The sequence below is a fragment of the Gracilinanus agilis genome, chromosome 4 (genome assembly GCF_016433145.1).
Source record: "Gracilinanus agilis isolate LMUSP501 chromosome 4, AgileGrace, whole genome shotgun sequence".
Taxonomy (NCBI): Eukaryota; Metazoa; Chordata; class Mammalia; order Didelphimorphia; family Didelphidae; genus Gracilinanus; species Gracilinanus agilis.
Genome location: NC_058133.1, coordinates 36,132,500 through 36,156,161, shown reverse-complemented (window position 1 = coordinate 36,156,161; position 23,662 = coordinate 36,132,500). Strand labels below are relative to the sequence as shown.

Genomic DNA, 23,662 nt, shown 5'->3' with positions numbered 1-23,662 from the left:
TCTTGTTCCTAGCTCCACAGCCCCTACCGCACATCTTTTACATCCATTCCCTTTTCCCCACTCTTGGCCACCACTCAGTTTATGCTCACCTCTTGTCTAAAGAATTGTAGCAAAATCTTAATTGGTGTCTCTGCTCTGGTTAGTTCATCAGGCACAGCTGCCAGTGATCTTCCCAAAGCATGAATCTTACCCACAGACTTCCCCTGGTGCTGCTTCACTTGGGTCATTCACACCACCATCAACTCTTACAGTCCCCAACTGCCTGACCTTCAAAGGTCTGCTCTGGTGCTGCCCATTAATTAGGCTTTTCCTGATCTCTTCAGCTGCTGGAGATTTCCCACCACATAATTACCTACTTTTAGAAATAATGCTTAAGTATGTACTTGTCTCCTTGGAGGAAACCTAAGCTTTTGGATGGTGAAGACTGCTCAATGACTATTTATTGGTCCACTTCCCAAAGCCACACAATTAGTAAAAAATTCAGTGGAACTGGAAGCCAGATTGTCTCCAAATCCAGGGATCTATCTTCAGTGCCACACTATTGATCTGATCTCCCCGTGAAGGAGAGGTTGAGGAACAGTGGTTGAGTTGGGAGAAGTATCGTGAGCAAAGGTGTGGAAGCATGTTTAGTGTGAACAGTCTGTTCCACTCTGTCTTGTGGAATGTGGGAAAGCTTGTGGAAATGCCCAGCTTCTGTCAGAGCCCAGCATGGGGCACCATAAGTAGGGACTAGTTCTAGATGTGTGTTGAACTGAATTCTATCATAAAGCTCTCAAGCTGCCTATCAGGCTGTAGTCACTGTGTTGATTTGTGTGTAAGTGCCCAAGTGAGGAGTGCAGGCAGTGAGGGCTATGAGAGAAGGGAGGGCAGAGGCAGGGACGTCTCCTTGAGGAAAGACTTGATGATCTTGGACATGGAGGAGGGAGAAGAGGGCCATGAACAAAGGCAGGTACTGCTGGTCGTGGTTTTCTCCCAGTGGAGGAGATCCTTTCCAGGCTTAGGAGGATTTTTCCTGACAGCCCTTGTGTTCTCTTCCCTGGGTCTGTGATCTGTGTGGTGAGCCAGGGGGATGGCTCCGATACAGCTGGTCTAGATGCTCCCAGTGTTCATTCCTGTCCTGGACCTGTAATCATTCATGCCTTTCCACACTATTCTTGTCTCAAGGCTGATGTGCTTGGGCCACAGGGACTGTAGTGCCTGTGGAATCCACAAGAGGGTGATGTTCTCCATAGCTTTTTAAACTATCATCTAATTCATTTTGAAGTTATTCAAAACCCTGACAGTCCCTTAAATGTTGCCCATTCAATGTGAGTGTTGCAGAGGTGTCATTGTGATATAATATATTGTATAGAGTCAAGCAGAAAGTGTGAAACTGGCAGCTGCAGGCCGGATCTGGTTAAAATGTAATTGAGAAATGTTAACAAAATAAATTAAAATGCCATATAATGTAGAAAACATTAATTTGGAGTTTTCCAATCTTTTTCTACTTGAGTTTGACACCAGTAAAGACCTGAGTAACATCGATTTTTTTATTTTTAACTCTTCTCTGTCTTAGAGTCAGTTCCAAGGCTTTTGCCTTATAAAAGTGGTAAGAGTGGTAAGGGCTAGGCAATTAGGGTTAAATGACTTGCCTTGGGCACAGAGCTCGAAAACTTCTAGACCTGACTTTCTATCCACTCAACTTTTGATCCACCGAGGCTGCCCCTGACTAGCTTCTTTTAAGTAACAATTTTCAGAATTTGAGAGAAGAATTTTTTTTTTAATTTTTTTTAAACCCTTGTACTTCGGTGTATTGTCTCATAGGTGGAAGATTGGTAAGGGTGGGCAATGGGGGTCAAGTGACTTGCCCAGGGTCACACAGCTGGGAAGTGGCTGAGGCCGGGTTTGAACCTAGGACCTCCTGTCTCTAGGCCTGACTCTCACTCCACTGAGCTACCCAGCTGCCCCGAGAGAAGAATTTTTTTAAAAATCAGATCACTATAAACATACCCATCATCTTTCTCTTTGAACTTAGGTCTTTCATGTTATTCCTAATTAATATTGTTTCAGAGGTTTTATTTTTTGTTGTTGTTGATGGTACTACAATATTATTATACATACACGTATAATGAAAAGTTAAACCCACGCTAAAGCTTTAATTTAGAAAAACTAATTAGATCCACTGTTGGGACTAGAACATTGATGAAGAATGGGCTTGCTGTAAGAAAACTGTTTTAGCAGAGAAGGTTTTCTGGATAAGGAAATAAGTTATTTACCCAAAACAATTAAAATGGAATTTTCTGAAACCAGTGGAGAGTTTATAATTGTTGTCCTGTGAGGGAAGAACATTTTTCATTTCAGAATTAGTGAAAGTCCAACTGAAGTATTAGGGCTTTCAGGGCAGAAAGACCAAGACTAATCATAGCTATAAGCCTTTTACAGTAAATGGGAATGGCAGAACATCAATAATTACTGGAGAGTTGATGCCCAAGATAGGAAAGGAGTTAGCAAGGGAGGGAGCACCTTTCTTTGGTAGAAGGAAACTTGTATTACAAATGGGAGTTTTCACTTCAGGAAAAGCTACCTCTTATGTTTCATTATTGTCTGGAAAATTACAAACTAATTTAAGGAAGGAAAAGTCGGTTGTTGGAAGTTAGAATCTGATTGAAAGATCAGCCACTGTGTGGAGAGGAAAGAACACTGAAATTTGTAGTTGGGAGACCTGGGTTCAAATCCTGCTTTATTGATTTATATCTTTGTAAATGGCCTCTGGGGTTCTTTCCATTTCTAAATCTGTGGCCTAAATATGAACCCAAGTGGTAGGAATAGGAAACGCTGACTGGATCACACAGTATATCATGTGGCCCAGCCTAGGGGGTTTTCACATATTGCTTCTTAGTATGAAACATGGTGTCATCTTGGAGGTGCGGAAGCTAGAAACCTCTGTAAGACAGCTTCTATAACCTCTTCCTGAACAACCAACCCCTTCATTTGTTTCTTGATGTAGAGAAAAATTTCCAAAAAGAGGATTTAACATATATACCCACTTATCTTTGAAAAATCCCCACTGGTGGGCAAAGAGCATAATCACAACGTTTTCAGTGGTAAATGGAATAGGAGATTGTTTCTAGTTTTAAGTAGCTTTATTTCAGTGAGAGTTATATTATCAATATTGTGTGAATGATAAAAATACGAATAATATCTCAGATGAACCAGATTGTAAGTATTCTTGTGGTATTTTTGTTGTTATTTGTAGTTGAACTTAGAACTATCCCCATGGCAACTTAAACTGGGGTAGAAGGGAATGTAAGAATCTCTACATGGCATGCAATAGAAAGACAAGTCTTTTAATAATTTTGGAACAGAATTTTAGTCAACTAGAAAAAGTATCTGGTTTATTTTTTGTATGAAGAATTATAGATGTTATATAGAACGTTGTTAAGTTCATTCTAAAACATAAAAACCCTCTTAGCAGAGCAAATGCAAGGGTTTTACATGGAAATATAAACCTATCAGTACTTGGACTTCTAGTCAGAAGAACTTGTTAATGGGTCTAGATAGTACTCCCTGAAAGCTGCTGACCATACTGAATGCCCTCACTGGTTTGTAGTCTGAAAAGTTATCAGAAGAGGAAGGAGGTGAGGGCATTTTCCTTCTCTCTTTGAAACACACTGGGGAAGTAGGTGGAGAAATGTAATAAACACAGGGTCTGATTAATAACTTAAAACTGAAATAAGACTTTTGAGATATCCTGAATAGATCATGCTGACTCCTTAGCAATAAAGCAATGAAGGCAGTGTGGTTCAGTAGACAGAGCACTAGCTCTCCAATCAGAGGACCTGGGATGCAGGCCTATCTCTGGGTGACCTTGGGCAGATCAGTTAACTTCCCTTGGCCTTAGTTTACTCAACTGTAAAATAAGGGGGTTAAATGACATAGCCTTGAAGATTTTTTTCCATCTCCAGATCAGTCATCCTGTGATCCACTTAAACAAGGTGTCATAACTTTATCTTTTTTGGAAAAAAAAATTTTTCTGACATGAAGATTCTTTCAGGGTAGAAATTTTGTTTTCTTTTCCCCCTATTTCTTCAGCTTGTTTTGGAAAGCTGTCCTTATGAGGCTTATCTGAAAAAGTATCTTAACATAGAGATTTTTCTTCATTTGTATTGCTGGTCCAGATTACATGCCATCCATCTGGATGGCCACACCCTGGGTGTTTGTTAACACTCAAGAGTCGCCTGTCTCCTTTGTGGCCACAGTTCTCTCCACCTTCTGTTTATCATACTTGTCATACTCATCAAGATTTGGGGCCTTGGCTCTTCTAAAGGAAAACTTCAGGTGGAAAAAGGGATCCACAGTCTCAGATATTCCTCCTCCCAGTTTTCCCAACCTTAAGCTTTTACCTGGCTCCCTGACTTGCTCATCTCCTTCACTGGAGGACCCAACACAGCCACTTTCATCACTACAGCTGTCCCCTAGGAACACTCTAATCTCTCCCTCACCTCTTAGTTCACCAGATTCAAGCTTGACCTTTTTCAAAAGCAATTTGATTTGGAAACTAAAGGGGGAAAAAAAAAAAAGAACAAATAACAGTCACATAGCAGAAAAATGAATCCAGAGAGCACTTAGAAGGTATCTGAAGATTGGTTTCCTAAAGTTATCCTGCATTCTAGCTCCAGATTAATTTGTTTGGCATGATTTCTATATAGGGTATTTATGCCCTGTTCTTTTTCCTTGCCTCAATTCTCACCCTTTGGGCTCATCTCTTAGCACCCTTACAATTTGTTTTGAAACTTGCCTAAATAACTCTCATCCCAGGGCCAGTCACCAAAGATCAACTTCCTGCCTCTTCATCTCACAATCCTCTTTTCCCCTCCCTTTCTCAGCTCCCTCTTCTGGATTCTTCCCACTCCCTAGGAGTCCTTGCTTCTCAATCCCCTCCTTTTTATATTATCAGGGTTTCTATCTCCATTTGTTCTCCAAGTATACTCTCAGGTAGGGCTATATGAAAGAATTTTATATTAATGGGTCTTTAGAAGTAGTTACTAAATATAATCAAGGAAATGGTAGAAAGGTAGGAATGAGGCCAAGGTATTCCTAGTGGGACACAGCATAGCTATGACTGTATTCTTGTCTTTCCCCAAACTCACAACTTTTTCTTGAGTTATTGCCCACATTTACTAATATTTCTCAACAGAGTAATGAAATTTTCTCTTCTCTACCCTCCCCTCCACCAAAAAAAAGGCCTTCTTTTGATTTAGCTTTTTTAAAAATATAATAAATAGAGCCGCTGTTCTCCCAACTCCAGTCCTTTTTGACTACTCCCTCCCCCTTGCTAGCCAGTTAGTTGCTACTGCCTTTAGACATTTTAGGGATCCATTCCTTCCTTTCTACAATATTCTCATGGCCAACACTCTAGCTTAGGCCTTAACTATCTTTTTCCTGGACTATTTCAATACTTTCTGGGCAGGTTTCTATTTACACTCTTCTCTTTCTTCTTAGCACTTAGTGCAGTGCCTGCCTCATAGTAGGTTCTTTTTTTTTATGTTTGTTTGTTTTTTTAAACCCTTAACTTCTGTATATTGGCTCCTTGGTGGAAGAGTGGTAAGGGTGGGCAATGGGGGTCAAGTGACTTGCCCAGGGTCACACAGCTGGAAAGAGTCTGAGGCCAGATTTGAACCTAGGACCTCCCGTCTCTAGGCCTGACTTTCAATCCACTGAACTACTCCGCTGCCCCCTCATAGTAGGTTCTTAATAAATTGAGGGGCAGCTAGATGACTTAGTAGATAGAAAGCCAGGCCTGGAGACTAGAGGTCCTGAGTTCAAAGCTGGCTTCAGACACTTTCTTGCAGTGTGACCTTGGGCAAATCACTTAATTTGCCCTTACCATTCCATTCTTCTGCCTTGGAATAGATACTTAATATTGATTCTAACATAGAAGGTAAGGGTTATAAATAAATAAATACATATATACATATATACTAATTGGCCTCCCAACTGACCCCTCCCCCAGGTAAGTCAATAAACTACAACCAGATTTCTTTTCCTAAAATATATCTCTCTATGTCAGTTCTATGGTCAAAAATCCTCAGACTTTCCAACGCCTCCTGGATAATGTTCATAATTTTTACAAAGCAGTGGAAGTCCTCTACAGTCCAGCCTCATCCTGCCTTCCTACTTTTTCCCTAAGTGCAAACCAAACTGAACTGCTCTACCTTTCCTTTGTTTTCTAGCCTTGATGGCTTGTAATATTTGCCTTGTTAAAACCTAATTATCCTTTAAAGGGCCTAGTTTGGATGCTACTTTTTCCAGAAAGCTTCTCCTGATGGCCCCAACTAGTGATGTCTTCCATCTTTGAGCTTCCATAGCACTGTATATCCTCTCATGGTTCTTGTATTCTACCTTACATATAATTCCTTACACGAAATTGTAAGCTTCTGGAGGGAAGGACCTACCTAAGTCTTAGTCATCTTTTTAATGTCTTATGGTGCCTCTCAGTAAATATGTATTAAACAAATGAGTTGAATTTGTTGATTTGCTATTCAGTGTTTCATTATTCTCTACTACTAACTACTCTTTGTTTTTATTGAACCTCTGTTGGTGAAAAAAAGGAAGGCTTTGTGTGTGTGAACAAACTTGTATGGGTGATAGCCTTTTTACTTTACCTCTTGGTGGATTGAGAACAAGACAGTCCTTAGAGAAAGCAGAAAAACTTGAGGGGGCTCTCTCCCCAAAAATATCCCCCCCCTCACATTTTACCATTTGAGTATGGAAGGTTTTCTCCTTTGGACATTCAGTCTCATTCATGCCTGAAGGTCATTTGCTTTACACAGGTAAATCTCTGGTTGATGTGGCTTCTATATGTGATAGCTTTGCTAGAGGGAGGAAAAACAAGAAACTTTGCATCTGAGAGAATTCACCTTAAGACAAAATTATGGTACAGTGGTGAGATGAGAGGGAAAATATTGTATACTTTTTCTCTCATGATGACTTTCCTTTTGGTTTTCTCCAATCCTCCATCTTTATTATAGGCTATTTAAAGACTCCTCCCCTATTTTCAGGGACTTCCAAAACCTACAACCTTAGGAGTGCTACTATCAGTCTATTATTCTTATAATTTTACCATAGTAAATTATGCTATTCCAGGTGATTCTTTCATAGTTGAGATTGAGTTTTTAAATTTTACATCAAGATGATCTTTCCTGCTTTTGGAATATGCTTCTATTACCACTATATTCAAATTTTATTGGTAAAAATAAGGGTTTTCAAAATAAACTAGCTACTCTCTATCTTAGTAGGACTTATAAACTTTTATTTATTCTCTCCCAGTAGCTCATTAGTATACTTTCTTTTCTCATCCTTATTTTTATTTGGTCTGGTTTATGTGATCTGAAATTCATTTTGGAGGGGGCAGCTGGGTAGCTCAGTGGATTGAGAGCCAGCCCTAGAGATGGGAGGTCCTGGATTCAAATATGGCCTCAGACAGTTCCCAGCTGTGTGACCCTGGGCAAGTCATTTAACCCCCATTGCCTAGCCCTTACCACTCTTCTGCCTTGGAGCCAATACACAGTATTGACTCCAAGAAGGAAGGTGAGGGTTTAAAAAAACAAACAAATAAATAAATAAATTAAAAAATGAAATCCATTTTGGGACTCCAGTTTTTGAGTCGTTTCAAAAACAGGTTAGGGAGTTTTCTCATCCTACAGACCCATTTGGTGTTAATGTTTGTTCCTTTTTACATCTAAATACCTCTTCTGCCTCCAACTATGTCCCCCCCCCCAAACAATAATTCCCAACATCTGTGCCTTTCCCAAATTACACATTAAATATTAAAATTATAGAGCCTTAAAACAGAAGATAGCCTTAGAGATTCTTTGGCCCAATTTTTCTAGTTTTATATCGCAGAAATCCTAAAACAGGAGTTCTTAAATATTTTGTGTCAGAGACCCTTTTGACTGGTGTCAGAGTCTGGTGAAGCTTATAGACTCCTCAGAATTGTTTTGGTTTTTTTTTGTTGTTGTTGTTTTTAAACCCTTACCTTCAATCTTAGAATACTATATATTGATTCTAAAGCAGAAGAACAGTAAGGGCTAGGCAATGGGGGTTAAGTGATTTGCCTAGGATCACACAGCTAGGAAGTGCCTGAGGTCAGATTTGAACTCAGGACCTCCCATCTCTAGGCCTGGCTCTCAATCCACTGAGCCACCTAGCTGCTCCCCAGGTTTTAAAAATATATAGAAATAAAATGTATCAGCTTACAAAGGAAACCAATTATAATGAAATATGGTTATCAGAATTTTTTTAATTCATGAATTCTCAGACTTAGACTATTATTAAAACTAACCAATATTTGACTGATACACACACACACACACATATATATATATANTGGTGAAGCTTATAGACTCCTCAGAATTGTTTTGGTTTTTTTTTGTTGTTGTTGTTTTTAAACCCTTACCTTCAATCTTAGAATACTATATATTGATTCTAAAGCAGAAGAACAGTAAGGGCTAGGCAATGGGGGTTAAGTGATTTGCCTAGGATCACACAGCTAGGAAGTGCCTGAGGTCAGATTTGAACTCAGGACCTCCCATCTCTAGGCCTGGCTCTCAATCCACTGAGCCACCTAGCTGCTCCCCAGGTTTTAAAAATATATAGAAATAAAATGTATCAGCTTACAAAGGAAACCAATTATAATGAAATATGGTTATCAGAATTTTTTTAATTCATGAATTCTCAGACTTAGACTATTATTAAAACTAACCAATATTTGACTGATACACACACACATATATATATATATATATATACACACACACTTAAAAGTATAAGACTTGATTTCTGCCTTATTTAAGGAGTTTATATCTAATAGGAAAGTTGAACATGGGAAGAGTTAAAAAGCAACAAAATAAAATATTTAAATAACAATTTGAGACAACAGAAAAGATGTTGTAAAGCAGTTCATAATTTATTAGAAAATAATTTAGAGGAAGGAGAGCTTATTTTATGCTTTGGCTATCAGAGAAGGTTTTATAGAAATATCATTTGAACAGGATTCAGAGAGAAGGGAGAGAGTACTTATCCCATACTTCTCAATACCTGGGTTCCAGTAAGTTCCTTAAACATTTATTTTGTCTTTGTGTTCCAGAGCCTATTCCAGTACTTGGTATGAAGTAAAAGCTTTATAAACATTAATCAGGCATTTATTAAATAACTACCATGTGTTCCAGGTACTATGGTAGCCTAATATATACACATACGTCTGAAGGAGATGATGAAAAATAGCAGTAATGGGGATCAGGATAAATCTGTTTTAATAGGTAGCTCTTAAAGTGAACCTTAGAGGATTTTAGGAATTCTGTGAGGCAACTGGAAGGAAGGAGAGAGAAAGGAAGAGGAGAAAGAGAAAGAGCAAGGGAATGGATTTTTGAGTCAGAGGATGTGGTTTCAAATCTTGACTATTGATGTCACCCCTGTGGCCTTGGAAAGAGACTTCTCTGACTATTTCCTCATCTTAAAAGGAGGGGCAGGGGTCATTTGGATAACCTATGAGATCCCTTTAAGCTCTCAATAAATGTTCTACTATTGTGACCCAGTTGGATTATATAGAGCCAAAAAAGCTCATACAATGACCAACATGGCCATTGGAAAAAATTGATCCTCCTCTTTGGATAACTTATTGGCACCCTTTTCGCACATTGACTCTGTTGCCTGATTTTTTGACCTAATGAGAAGAAAGATAGTTTTAAACACTAATGATTCAGGAGTGAAAAAAAAATTCTTAAAAAAAGTTTTAATTCCCATGGAAAGTATAGAGCAGAGCATCTTAGGAAATAAAAATGTGTTTGGTTTTGAACACTTTTGATTTTTCTTTTATTAAGCATTCTATTCTGTCATAGGATCCCTGATTTTGGTATTTAGTAGAAAGTTAGATTGTCATTTTAACTGTAAGTTGTATTGCATTATTTGTAATTTAGCAGGTACCTTTGAATGTCCTAATGAATTCATGTGTCTTCAAGTACCATAACAGTTATATATCCTAACATCTTTTTATTTATAAATACACATATGTGAATTTATTTTGACATGTTTCTAACACTTATAGTTTCATATTTTTGTTTGGATTTGTTACTGTAATTTCAAATCATGCTAAAAGTTTTTATTAGGCCAAGTCCAAGTGCAAATTGAAATTTACTTTTGAATAGCAATTAAAACAAATAGATTAGACCTTCAGCCAGTTGTATTTACATTAGGAAGAATCCTTAGCCATATGAAGAATGCCAAGGGTTTGCAGATAGATATTCATCTGGTCTCCCATTTCTTAAATAAGAAGTTGGCATGCCTTTCCGATGCTTCCCTCTGACTCAGTGGAGACATCCCCTGTCTCCAAAGGAGAATGAGCTCTTGCCTTACCATCTTGCATAAAGTTGTAAGTGAATGCCAATAATTGATTGATGTGTATCCTCTTTTACATCACCTGCTTACCCTTCTTTCTCTGTCTTTATCATAGACCTCCTGATTTGCATCTGCTAAAGGAAGGACAAAGGTATGATGGTTGAATCAAGATCCCATGTATTCAGTACAGCCATGCTTCAAAACCTTAGGCAAAAACCAGGTGATAGGAGCTCTTTGATTTCCTGTGCTGATGCATTATGGAAGTGCCCCATTGTGCCCACACAATGAAATGTTTGACCTGTTCAGCTTTTTCTTTTGTGTTATCCCAGCAGGATGGGTTTGCTCTGTATGATTTAGTGAACAGCTGCTCCTACCTGGGAAGGCTTAATTGAACCTGTTGAAATCTGACACAAACATAACTCCTGTTCTTTCCATTCTGTGTTCTGCAGGTCTTTGTTAAATAGATTGTTCCAATTATATGTGTTGAAAGGTTTTAAAAAATCTAAATTTGCTAGAGATTTTCCATTTATGTAATCATTTGAAATAATGTTTTAGATTCCTGGTTTTTTTTAAACTTAATCATTTCTTCACTAGGCTATGGCCACCTTTTAGAGTGTCTCTCTTACCATCCTGTTCTCTTTTTGACCCCCTGACCTCCCCACCCTCAAAAAAAGAAAAAACAATCCTGGTTGGTTATTAGTCACCATGTAGGTGCAAGATATATGGAGACTGAGTGGGTTAGAGATCTTTATCTAATGATGCATAGCTCTAACATGGAATTTTAAAGTAATATAGAAAAACATGACTGCCACCTCCCAGCTGAACATTTTTGTATTGATTCCTAAACTATGAAAGGTAAAGAGATTCTAGATTTCACCAAATTATACTCATTCATTTTTCCTCTGACCTTAGATATAGTCATAGTATGGTTTGGGGATAAATTCTGAGTAAAAAAGTACATTCCTGGCTGTCATCCTCTGCAAAAGTACCACCTGCTCCCAAAGAAAAAAAACAACCCCCTCAACAATTCTTAATCTGTTTAAATTATAAAAACACAGGAAGAAAATGTCTCCTTTTGTTATTGACATGTACTTTTGGATTTTTTTATTTGCTTTTTCTCTTGCTCTATTTTGAAGATTTTTGTTTGTTTGGTTTTTGACTGGCCCTGTGATTTTACTGGTATTGGGAATTCCTGTAAGGAAACTCCCTCTACCCACACTAAGTGGCACCTATTCTGCAACTTCAAGCCTTAGTGTTGCCTTGAGCCCCGGAAAGAGATGAAAATGACCTTTGGAGGGTTACATAGTGAGGAGGGTTCAGAGGCAGGACTTACACCTAGTTTTTGTTATTACAAGGCCAACTGTTGGCCTGCTACCCCATGCTGCCTTTCACTCTTTGGTAAAACAGGACCTTAATGACCTCATCTTACTCCTAGTTTTTCTATTTCTTTGGCTATGGTAGTTAGAGCATCTTTTGTGTGTCAGATTTACCCATGAAAATTTTCTGTTTTCTACTTAACCATAATCTCCATTTTACCTTTTTTAAGTTCAAATGAAATGACTCTAGATTTTTGTGTGTGTGTGTGTGAAACTAGTCCTTAGAGCCTCCAAAGTGAAAACCAAAAGAAAGTTCTATAAAAGTTTTGACAGGAACATGTTTAAAAATAAAATCTCTCCCTGTACTCATTGAAAAGCACATGAAAAGATTTACAAGTTAAGTCTTTATTGCATCTTGGCATGTGCTTAAAACTTTTTACCTTTGAAAAATGCAAAATGTCAATAGCTCAGATAGCCTGCTTTGCTATGAGCCTGTTTTTTCTTCTTTCCATCTTTCCCCTCTGTCCCACAGTGGTCATTCTGGTGAAGAAGTCAAGTTACGTGATGAGGCTGTTAAATCATCAGACATTGAGAATCCCAGCTGGTCAAAAAGCCAGGATGAGTCTGGTTCCTCCAGTACACACAGTCACAGTAGCAGTGATGATGAGCAAGGATTTGTTTCCTCTCTTCTACCAGGAAACAAATCAAATGTAGCCCCTGGAATTCAGCAGCCATACCCAAAAAGCATTCTGAAAAAGAGGCCTGGCCAGAAAGCCAACTCCAGACACCAAGACAAAGACCAAAAAGCAACAGATGTGGCCGAGCAATTGAGCAGGTGTACGTTAGATGGCCAGGAGAAAGCCAGCTCTTGTGCCCTTTGTTTACATGAGGAAAATAGCTATGTTTCCCCAGATTTTTCCTCAGAAAAATCAAAAGCTTTGGCAAATTCTGAAGATGGTTGTGACAGATCACAAATAACTCTTGTAGGCATAAGCAAAAAAGGAGCAGAACATTTTCGGAGGAAATTTGCAAAGTTGAATCTAGGCCAATCAGGTACCAGTCCTTTGCAGATGGGTTCTGTTACAGCCAAAGCAAGCTTGTTTGTAGCCCTCAAGGAGACTTTGGTGGAGTGGAGGACAGAAGAAACATTAAAGTTTTTACATGGCCAGAACTATGTCCCTACCACTCTCACAGTCTCTCCATCTACTCCTCAGCCTGAGGATGAAAGCAGGGGCCAGGAAGCCCTAATACCAGGGCTGGAGAGTCACACGTCCACAGTGACACAGCTGTCTCAGAACACCCTGGACCAAGCTTTGCCTTTCAGCAGCTCAGGTACTGCCATGCACCCTCTGCCCAGTTATGAGAGCCTAAAAAAAGAAACTGAAGCACTGAATTTAAGGATTAAGGAGTTTTATAGAGGAAAATATGTTCTGGATGAGCAGCCACCTGAAACGGAAACCACAGACAAGGTATGGCTTAATTTCATGGTATGAGAGAAGGAGAGATGAATTTAAGAGAACACAGAACTCCTTTTTTATCACAAATCTTTTTGTTCCTTCAATTTAAAGATGAAATATGCAATATAGTAACACCCCTGAGCTCTCAAATTATAGTCATTGTAGCCCTTTTCAATCTCGCCAAACTCTGCCTGATTCTGTCCCCAGGTCATCGTGGGGGCTGCCCCCAACAGCTCCAGGAACCTTTCTGCCTTGTGGCAATGAATAGCCTACCATAATTCTGTAACCAGTTTTCATAAATAGAGGCTGTTGTTCTGCTTTGCAGAGACAGCCTAGAAAGTTAGGGCAAAGCTTTCCTTAAGAGCAAAGTTTTCCATGAAGTGAAATCTCAGAAGAGAGTTCTTCATTCTGTTCTTTTTTTCATGTGCTGAATCAGTCATTTTGGCTTTGGTGCTGTTCATTTGGGAGATATGCAATGGTCAGAATCTTTAGTTGAAGGTTAAATGTGAGCTTAACTTTGTTCATCTATAAGACTCAGAATATAGCAAGAATGGCAGTTCGAGCTTTAAAATGATGGAAGGATTTTGAAGAAAATTCAATTCTGGGCAACATAAATTATAGGAGAATCATGGACCGAGTTACAGAATCATCAGCCACTAAGTTACTATGGCCTTAGGCAACTGGCCTAACCTTGTAGGGTCCTAGTGCCCTCATCTGTTATTAGTTGGAGAGTTGAACTCTACAAGCTCAAACTTTTAATGAAACTTTTTTTAGAGTCGTGGCTATCAAAAGATAGATTGGGAAATGAATAGTCAACATGAAGAAGGGCCAGATCATTTTATCTTGGGTTTTACCATAAAAATATTTTTCATTACTGGGATTTTTAAAGTCAGGTTTAGGAATATATGTGTGCTGATTGGCATGGCAGTTTTATCCAAAATTTAGGAATAAATTTTATTTGTATAAATGATAACCTGGCACCATGCTCAAGAATGCATAAAATGTTCTCCTATACCAAGCCTGCTATACCACTTTTTATGCAGAAGTAGTAGAGACACTGATGCCCAGTTCATGTTAATATGTGTTTGTCTTTGACTAAGAGAGTTGTGAGCCCTATGAAGATGAGTAAAGTTGTATTTAATATTTTGAACTTTTATATTTATCATTTTTTTAAAATTGGTTTTTAAAAGTATTATCTTTAATTGTAAAACTATCCATTATGGAGTTTTTAAAATATTGTTTAAAAATTTTTTGCTTATTCTTCATTTTTAAAAATGCAAAATAAAACCATATTTCTTTTTTGTTTTTTGAAAATGTGATTCAGGCTGATCCCACATTTCCACTCATAGATTCAAGTTCCCAGAACCAGATTAGAAAACGCATTGTGCTTGAAAAATTGAGTAAAGTGTAAGTATATAATAATTTTTGAAATTTATATAACAATTTGGAGCCTTGGCAGTTAGCAACACTCTTATGTTCTGCTATTTTGAAAAGTCATTCTAGAAAATGCTACATATACTCACAAATGGATTCCTTCCATTGTTAAGCATTTCATTACTTTGGGTTTTTTACATTTTTTATAATTTTATAATTTTTATAATTTTATAATATTGGGGAGGAGGGAAAGATACTCTGAGGGAATCAAAAATTAATTGGGAAGTTAAGGTTAGGTAAGTAAAGAATGTTTCCTGGTGACTGTCATTCTGTTAAGGAGTAAAATAAAGTAGCTTAGATTTTAGGGTCTTTGGCCGCTCTACAAAAAGTTATCCCCATTTAAATGCCAACCTGTAGTAGACATGTTATACATCACAGTTTCTCCAATGTGGCTTTTTTAAAAATTACTATAAAAATAAAATCTTAACTGTTTTTAATCACTTGATATACACACAGGTTACATTTAACATGGAAGTAGCTTTGAATGCTGGGGCTGTCTTGACTTTTCTTTCAAAAGAAGCTTGTCACCTTTCTGGAACGGTGATGATAGCTGTCATCCAGTCCTCATTTTTATACTCTTTAAGAGTTGTCCCAAAAAACTATCTGTTGGCCTGAGATTTCTTTTTGGGACTTGTTTTGGGTGTGATATTTGTGTAGATAGTGTTTGGGCTATGTAGAATTCAGACATACTTCTGAGCATTGTTAGATTTTTTTAAGCAACCTTTGTACAAAGCAAAGGAAGTTTCAGACATGTTATTTGGGAAAGCAATTATTTGGTTTTTTAAAATCGTTTCCAAATGAAAATTCAAATTGTCTTATTTGCCAAATATTCTCTTTTTTTGGCTCAGCATTGTACACACAATTTATTGGAAAGAAGGTCTCTCATTTTGATGTTTAAAATCAATGGTTGAAGCATCTAGATGGCATATTGGATAGAGCACCAGGCCCATAGTCAGAAGGATACGGGTTCAAATGTAACCTTACCTTTCCTAATTGCATGACTTTGGGCAAGTCACTTAACTCCATTTGCCTGTCCATTGCCCTTCTGTCTTAAAGTTGTTACCATGATAGAAAGTAAGGGTTTTAAAAAATACTAACAACATTAATGACTGATTAGATGGCAGAGTGGATAGAGTGCCAAATCTAGAGTAGGGAGGACATGCATTCAAATTTGGCCTTAAACATGATCTAGCTGTGAGACCAGGGCAAGTCACTTAACCCAGTTTGCCTTGTCCTTTCCCTTCTATGTTGAGTTGTTAAAAAGACAAAGTAAGAATTTAAAAAAAAATCAATGAATAAGGGGGCAGCTGGGTGGCTCAGTGGATTGAGAGCCAGGCCTAGAGACAGGAGGTCCTAGGTTTAAATCTGGCCTCAGATACTTCATAGCTGTGTGACCCTGGGCAAGTCACTTAACTTCCATTGCTGAGCCCTTACCACTCTTCTGCCTTGGAACCAATAGAAGGTAAGGGTTTAAAAAAATTAATAAATAGAGCTTTTTGAGGGGGAGAGTGGGATTGGAGAAATTGGAGGAGGACCAGAACTGTTGTTTCACTGTTACAAGGAAACTTGGTGAGGAGATTCTATGAATTGGTTAGACTTTCCTGCATATATGTAGTCCAAATCACCCGTTTATTTCCACAGGGAAAACATTTGTTAGGCTTTATGTTAATAATTGTTGTAGAAAAATTAATAGCCCCTAGAATAAATGAAATTTCTGCAAGTCAGTAATTTAAATCTCTGTACTTAACATGTAAACTAGCTCTGTCTAATTAAATGGGAACCATGTGGTATGGTTTCCTTCCACAACTGTCCAGGGCACATGTGTCCCAGGAGTACACCTTGTATTGTAGTTAAGTTGTATCTTGGTTAATGAAAATCCTTGTTTCTAAAACTAGAACCATGTAGCATTTATTTCATTGAAGGAATTCTGATCCTCTTAAAGGTTTTTGCAAGAGAAATGTGGAAGAATGAGCCATACTAGGAGGTTATTAACAAATTATATGAGCTTAAATGAGAATTGGAGACAGAAAGAAGAGAAAATAGAAGGTACCCTGGCAGTCAGGGTGGAGGTGGTGGCTTCGATTTTGATGTCAGGAAAAAGACCAGGCTTCTAGGGGCTTGACAGGCTCAAGACCCAGATCCTACCTTGACTTTGGTTTTCTTTTTATCTCACATGTATCTCCTTCAAATCTGGAAGTAAAGAAATGAGTGTCAGAAGGTGCCAGTGTCAGAAACGAGATCAGAATGTGCCAAACCCTGGACAAATGGCCTCCAGGCTGCCCCTGTCCTTCCAGGATCACTTCGTAATTCCTCCTGGAAAGCAGCAACATCATAGAAGCATACCTCCCTGCTCACAGAACCAAACATTGCTGTGTGTCTGGGCTAACTCATGGAAACATTCTAGAATTACCTACCGAGAAAACAGGCATAGACTCATTATGTCCAGAAATTAAAGAAATAAATCTACAATTGAGAAAATGTTTTTAAAAGAAAATAATTAAAGCATATATGTTATTCTTTTCAGATTTCCTGGAATCTTGGGTCCTCTTCAGGTTACATTAAGTGAGATCTACACAGAACTTAAAAACCTCATTCAGACTTTCAGGTTAGTGTAAAATATGATAAAGTTTTCTTTTTCCTTAAATTGACCTTACTGAATGCAGAAATTAAATATACAAAATAATAATAATACATTGCTTACCATAGTTATGAAGTCAGATGGTCTTTATACGACATTTTTATAATTGATGGCTTGTAAGATATTCTGGTTTGTAAAGAAAATACTTGAAGATTGCTTGGAAGTTCATGTTTCAACACCACACTGAGAAATGAGGCTTAGGGATGAAAGGACTACAAAGAAATTCTTGTGAGAATGGAATCATTTGAACACATCTCATATTTATAGAGTTACTTTACTCTTAGAAGGGCTAAGACTTCAGATAACTGTGAGATGGACATTAACACCATTTTAGAGATTTAGAAACTGGGGCACTGAGGTGGCACAGTGGATAAAGAGACAGGCCTGGAACTGGGAAGACCTGGGTTCAAGTTTGTCTTATATACCTCCTAGCTATGTGACTCCGGGCAAGTCAGTTAACCCCGTTTGTCTAGCCTTTGCCCTTTTGTCTTAGAGTTGTTACTAAGAAAGAAACAAACAGACCCAAGAGTCCCTCATCTTCCTTTCCTGCTCTCCCAAATCTCTCCTTCTTCCTAACTTTCTCATTTTTGTCAGTAATGCCAACTTTTGAAACTTAAAGTGACATCCTTGTTTCCTTTCTTTTCCCTCTCCACACATTTATCCAATCAATTGCTAAGTCTTTTTGTTTCAGTCTTCCTAATGTCCCCTATGTCTGTTCTCTCTGAGGTGGCTGTCATGATGATCTCCCTTTCAATATGAGGAAACTTAGTCTTGCAGGATGAGGTGACTGGCCCAGGGTCACATGGCCTGTGAATTTCTGAGGCAGGATTCCTGACTCTAAATCCAACACCATCAATAGGTGTTATGTATGTGGGTATAAGGCACTGTGCTAGGTTCTGGGGAGCCAAAGAAAAGAAGGAGATAGTCCCAATCCTCAACAAACACAAATATTCCAGTATATGAAACCATAAAATTCTTTTATAATGGATTGTTTACGTACTTAAAAGGTGGTAACAAGATTTCTTGTTTGTTTGCTTCTGAATGTCTGTGTGTTTCTTAAGTTTCAGTGATGCTCTTTTCTTTCTTTTCTGTGTTTGCATCTTGGTCACTTCCTGCTAACTCTTACTCCCCACAACCTCCACCCCAGAGAAGCCCTTCCTTATTACAAAGTACTGTATGGTTCATTACATACTAGGAGTCCATCACCTCTTGGCCAAGTGTTTCTTTTCTAAATGAAAGATCACCTTTTCCTTCTAAAGGTGTCACACTAAAGCCCTTGTCTCCATATTCCCAGCCTAATGTTTCAGTTTTCCTTCTAGACTGCTGCCTTCACCTTCTCATGAAGATGAAGCTCCCTTTCCACTAAGACCTTGATATGTAAGGAGAGGGCATTGCAGTAATTGATCCCTTCCAGCCCTATAATTCTGGGATAATGGAGTAGGTTCCCCCTCATTGATCCTTCCTCCCCTTCTCTTCCTCCCTCCTTTTCTTCCTTCTTTCCTTCCTCCTTCCATCCCTTCCTCTTCTTCTCCCCTTCCTCCCTTCCTTCCTCCCTTCCTCCTTCTCTCCTTCCTTCCTTCCTTCCTCCTTCACTTCCTTCTGTCCTTCCTTCCCTCCTTCCTTCCTTTTTCCCTCCCTCCCTCCCTCCCTCAAGGGTACATTCTAGTTAGAGAAATAAGTTTAACATATACAATAATGAAGAAGCACCATAATTATAACTCACATTTACATAAATGTGAGTTGTTATAGTATTTTATTATTTTATATGTGTGTATGTGCATATAATCTTATTTGATCCTCATGATAACCCTGTGAGGAAGGTGATGTCTGCCTCCATTTTATAAATGAGAAAACTGATGCTGAGAGTAGTTAAATGACTTGCCCAGGGTCACATAGCTAGTAATTACAAGTCTCAGGCAGAATTTGAAAGCGAGTCTTCCTGATTCCAAGACTATGGCTCTATCCACTAAGCCACTTAGTTTAGAATTAAGTAAATGCTCATTTGCACACATGATTGCATAGGGAATAAAATAAAGAGTAAGACCAAAATGGGATTGCATTTCCAAGCTATAGCAAAAGGCCTTGAATGACAGCAGGAAATAGGAGAGGAGACATCTCAAAATGAGCTAGGAAATTGTTTCCTTTAAATTCTTCCTTTAAATTGGCCTCTTGTTTTCAGGGCCTTTCTATGTTAATGTATCTATTAACATATATATATATATTTATGTTTTAATAAATAACTTCAGTTGAGAAAAAGCAAAAATGATTATAGAGTAGTTATCTCCAGGTATGAGGGACATTCTTTTTTTTTAAACATTTATTAATATTTATATTTTAGAAAAGTTAACATGGTTACATGATTTATGCTCTTACTTTCCCCTTCACACCCTGATCTCCCCCCCTCCCCTGGCCAATATGCATTTCCACTGGTTTTAACATGTGTCGTTAATCAAGACCTATTTCCAAATTGTTGATAGTTGCATTGGTGTGGTAGTTTCGATCCGCAATCATGTCCTCATCAACCCATGTATTCAAGCAGTTGATTTTCTTCTGTGTTTCCTCTCCTGCAGTTCTTCTCTGAATGTGGGTAGCGTTCTTTACCATAAGTCTATGAGGGACATTCTAACTAAGTGGTACATAGTGTGTCTCCCAGGTAGTGGCCTCAATTCCAGACATGATGTTTCCAAATTCCCAATAATCTGGAGGAGTCACACCTGTAAGATTCAGCTCCATCTAGTATTCGAATACAGTAACTGAGACATCAGTGTATCTGATCAGGTCTTGATACAAATTTTGAAACATCATTCCTTCTCTTCTTGTCCCTGCTCCTCTTCCTCCTCTAATATGCTTACAGTGTGTAATAAAACATCTTATTCTTGAAGCCTTTTCTAATCAATCAGTCCCTTCCATTTGAGTTGCAAATGATTTAATTTGGATAAAAAGCAAGGTAGAAAAAAAATGAGTCAGCAGTGTCCTTACTAGGAGCTAACCTTTAAATGTTTTTTGGGAAGTTTTCTTCTGAGACCTTTATGAGACCAGTTTGTCTCCAAAAGTGATTGCCTTGATTGTTTACTACAAAGTATCTTTTACTTATGGATTTGGTCAGAATTGTTTAAAATGACTGTCTCAGAAAGTTGTGCTGTACCTAGCTTGCTGACTGACTTTGGGGATCCTCCAGACTTAGCCTCCTCCCGGAAGAGAATGCCACCACAGATGTTTGTGTCCATTTCTAGGCTGACTCTTGAAAGTAACAGATTGATGACAATGACACTGGCTGGTATTGAGATCTTGCCAATCAATACTCATACTGGGGTAGAGTTAATTGACACCAATAACTATATTTCTCTATTTGAGTACATGGGTGATTGCTACTGGAGCTTGGATCAATAAAGAGACCTTGTAAAGCATAAGCCTGAAGCTGCTCTCTGTGTTCTTTGAAGAACCTTTTCCCCTGTGGGTCAGAGCTGTCTTTTCCATTAGATGTCAGCACAGTAGATTAACTGGAATTTTACATGTGATTTACCTGTCATAGTGTTTCCATCAGAAGATTCTTAGTAATGTTTGTTGCTGTCATCAGGATTGATCAAGGCATTTAAAAAATTCCGTTTCATTTCAGGACAGAAAACATTTAGGGTTTTTTTTTTAAAGACACATTTAGTAGCTAGAATTGTACTTGGGAAATAACAGTACTTGTACTTTTCAGCTATTTGTTTCAAACACTGCAATTTCATTTATTGAATGATAGAATGCAACTAATCTAATCATTTAATAAACATCAAGCTAGTGGTGGATATGAAAAAGGAAAGATTAAACAATTTGCCCCCACACTACCCCTGAAAATGCGGCATCTTAAGCATTTATATAATCTTTTAAATTATTTTTAAAAGCTTTCAAGGCATTTAAAAACAAGAAAGGGGAGTTATATTTACCTGTCTTTGTAATTCTGCCTGTTTACACAACCCTTGGTACTTTTTATTTGTTTTAAAACGATGTCAATGCAGCATCTATAACAGATACATATAAATTCCTTTTCTATTACTTGCCCACACATTAAGAAACTATTTTGAGAAAGAAACTAAGCAGGAATATATCCAGAAGATAGAATCAAGACGATGAAGGAACTGGAGACCATGTGATGACCTCTGAGAGAGCCTTGCTCAATTAGCCTTAAGTAAAGTCTTCAGGTATTAAAAGGGTGACTGTCTAAAAAAGAGGCTTAGGGGGCAGCTAGGTAGCTCAGTGGATTGAGAGCCAGGCCTGGAGATGGGAGGTCCTAGGTTCAAATCCAGCCTCAGACACTTCCCAGCTGTGTGACCCTGGGCAAGTCACTTGACCCCCATTGCCTACCCTTACCACTCTTCCACCTATAAGTCAATGCACAGAAGTTAAGGGTTTAAAAATAAATAAATAATTAGATAGTTCTGAATCCATAAAAAAAAAAAAAAGAGGCTTAATTCTGCTTGTCTTTGGAGCAATCAGGAATAGCTACAGAAAAGTATGTTGAAGTTGACTATTAGGGAAAATAGATTGAAAAAATGAATTATCCTAAAACAGAACATGCTGCCTCAGGTAGTGGTATTCCCATCACTGAATCTCTTCACCTGTTGGGATGATTCTTAGTTTCAGTTTGGACTTGAGTGGAGGTTCTGGAATTGGGGTCTGGGAACTTGGATAAGAGAAAAATTTACATCTTTATCTTGATATCATTGATTTCCTTTGTGATCCCATTTTATTTTATTCATTTAAAAATATCATTTAGAGAAGGGGTCCGTAGATTTAATCAGATTGCCCCCAAAAAGGACAGTAACTCAGAAAAGGTCAAGAATCCTGGTCTAGATTGTCTCTCTGGTTCCTTAACTCTTTGATTCTATGAAAGTTGGTCTTATTCATATATTTAAATGCTAGAGTAGCCAGTTCTTCAAGACCCCGCTGGGTATATTGTGTTTATGGGTGTGTGTGCCTAATTTTACAGTCAAAACTGCTTATAGGAAAGTGGCCTATTAAAGAATTGGAACCTTGGGGCTTGCAGTAAATGAACAGAATGCTAAATAATCATTTCCAGGGTGACCCCAAACAAGATGTTAACTTCTTTTAACTGGACCAACTCCCTGGCAGTATTCCCAGAGCAATAATCTACCTTAAGGGAGCTGTTGGAGCTATTTTTTTTTCAGAGCAACAATTACTTAGAATTCAAAGAACTTCTCAAGAATTCAAGTGGGTGAGAAGCATTTTCCAAACATAGAATGCTAAGGATGAAACTTGGCTTTAGATGGTTTTAATGAAATTTTGTTGAATGAAGATTTAGTCCTACAGTCTTTGCAGTCCTTTTTTTAGTCCATTCTTTGCTGCCTCTTGAACTGCTACTGCCCATATTGTTTACTCCAGAGTTCCTTTGCCCTTCCACTGAGAGCTGGGCAAGGCCAGAAAAGGAGGCAAAATCCAGCCAGTTCATTCTTTGTCCTATTTTCTAAAAAAAAAAAAAAGAAAGAAAAGATGGGTCAGAGGTTGTAAATAAGTTTAAAGATAGGACTAAAGTTATTTCAATAAATACTCATGTAATTTCCATACCATTTCTTGGTTCCCATCTCTATTCAACATTAGTATTGTTTCTGTAAAGGCAAAGCAGGATCATTATTTTATTTGAAATGGAATGGCATTTATCAAATGAAAACTATATACATACCATCTGTCTACTACTATCTACCATGCTAGGCCCATAAACCCTTTCCTTTAACAAATACCAAGCAGCCTTCTTTATACTACCTGGCTTTTGTTTTCATATTGCTATAAATAGTATTTCATCTGGAAATGATGGAGAGCTGATTTTTTTCACTATCCAGAATACCTTGATAAATCCTCTGTTTACTCATTCCCTTCCCTTTAAGGCCCAGTATGGAACACAGGGCTACTGGAAAAGCTTCAGAACTCACCTTGCATTAATAGGTGCCAAATGTCCAGAATGAGGGAGAACTTCTGCTTCACCCAATCCTGGGCTCAAGGCATCTGAAGTAAAACGAGTCTACTCTGCTAATGAATCTCTGTTGCCTGTGATGACTCTACCTGTGATGGTAGAATGGTCTGCCTGAGACCGAGGGGACAATGCTGGGAGGAGGGCTTTAAAGGTGGGTTGGATTAGATGGCTTCTGTGACGCCTTCCATTTCTGAAATTCTGTGATTTTACCATCCTGTTTCTCACTGTTTTTCAGGTTAACAAATAAAAACATCATTCACAAGCCTGCAGAATGGACCTTAATTGCTATTGTATTACTTTCAGTGTAAGTATACATTCAGTTGTTAAATTCTAAGAAATGTTTGTGTGTGTGTGTGATGTGTGTGTGTGTGTGAGATGTCCAAAAGCCATGTAGATTTTGAAGAATTTTGTTTGGAAAAGAAAATACCATAAGTTATCTTTTCAAACTAAATTGTAAAAGTTCTCTTTATCT

General features: G+C 38.1%; 1 protein-coding gene across 1 annotated transcript in view; it reads left to right on the top strand.

Annotated features, from left to right (window-relative positions):
* The window catches only part of RPAP2 (RNA polymerase II associated protein 2), a 72,953-nt gene that overhangs the window by 10,000 nt on the left and 39,291 nt on the right, over positions 1–23,662 (top strand). The window contains 5 exon segments of the mRNA XM_044673086.1: positions 10,490–10,525; positions 12,223–13,159; positions 14,472–14,554; positions 17,106–17,186; positions 23,426–23,494. Of these exon segments, the coding sequence (XP_044529021.1) occupies positions 10,490–10,525; positions 12,223–13,159; positions 14,472–14,554; positions 17,106–17,186; positions 23,426–23,494 (1,206 nt within the window).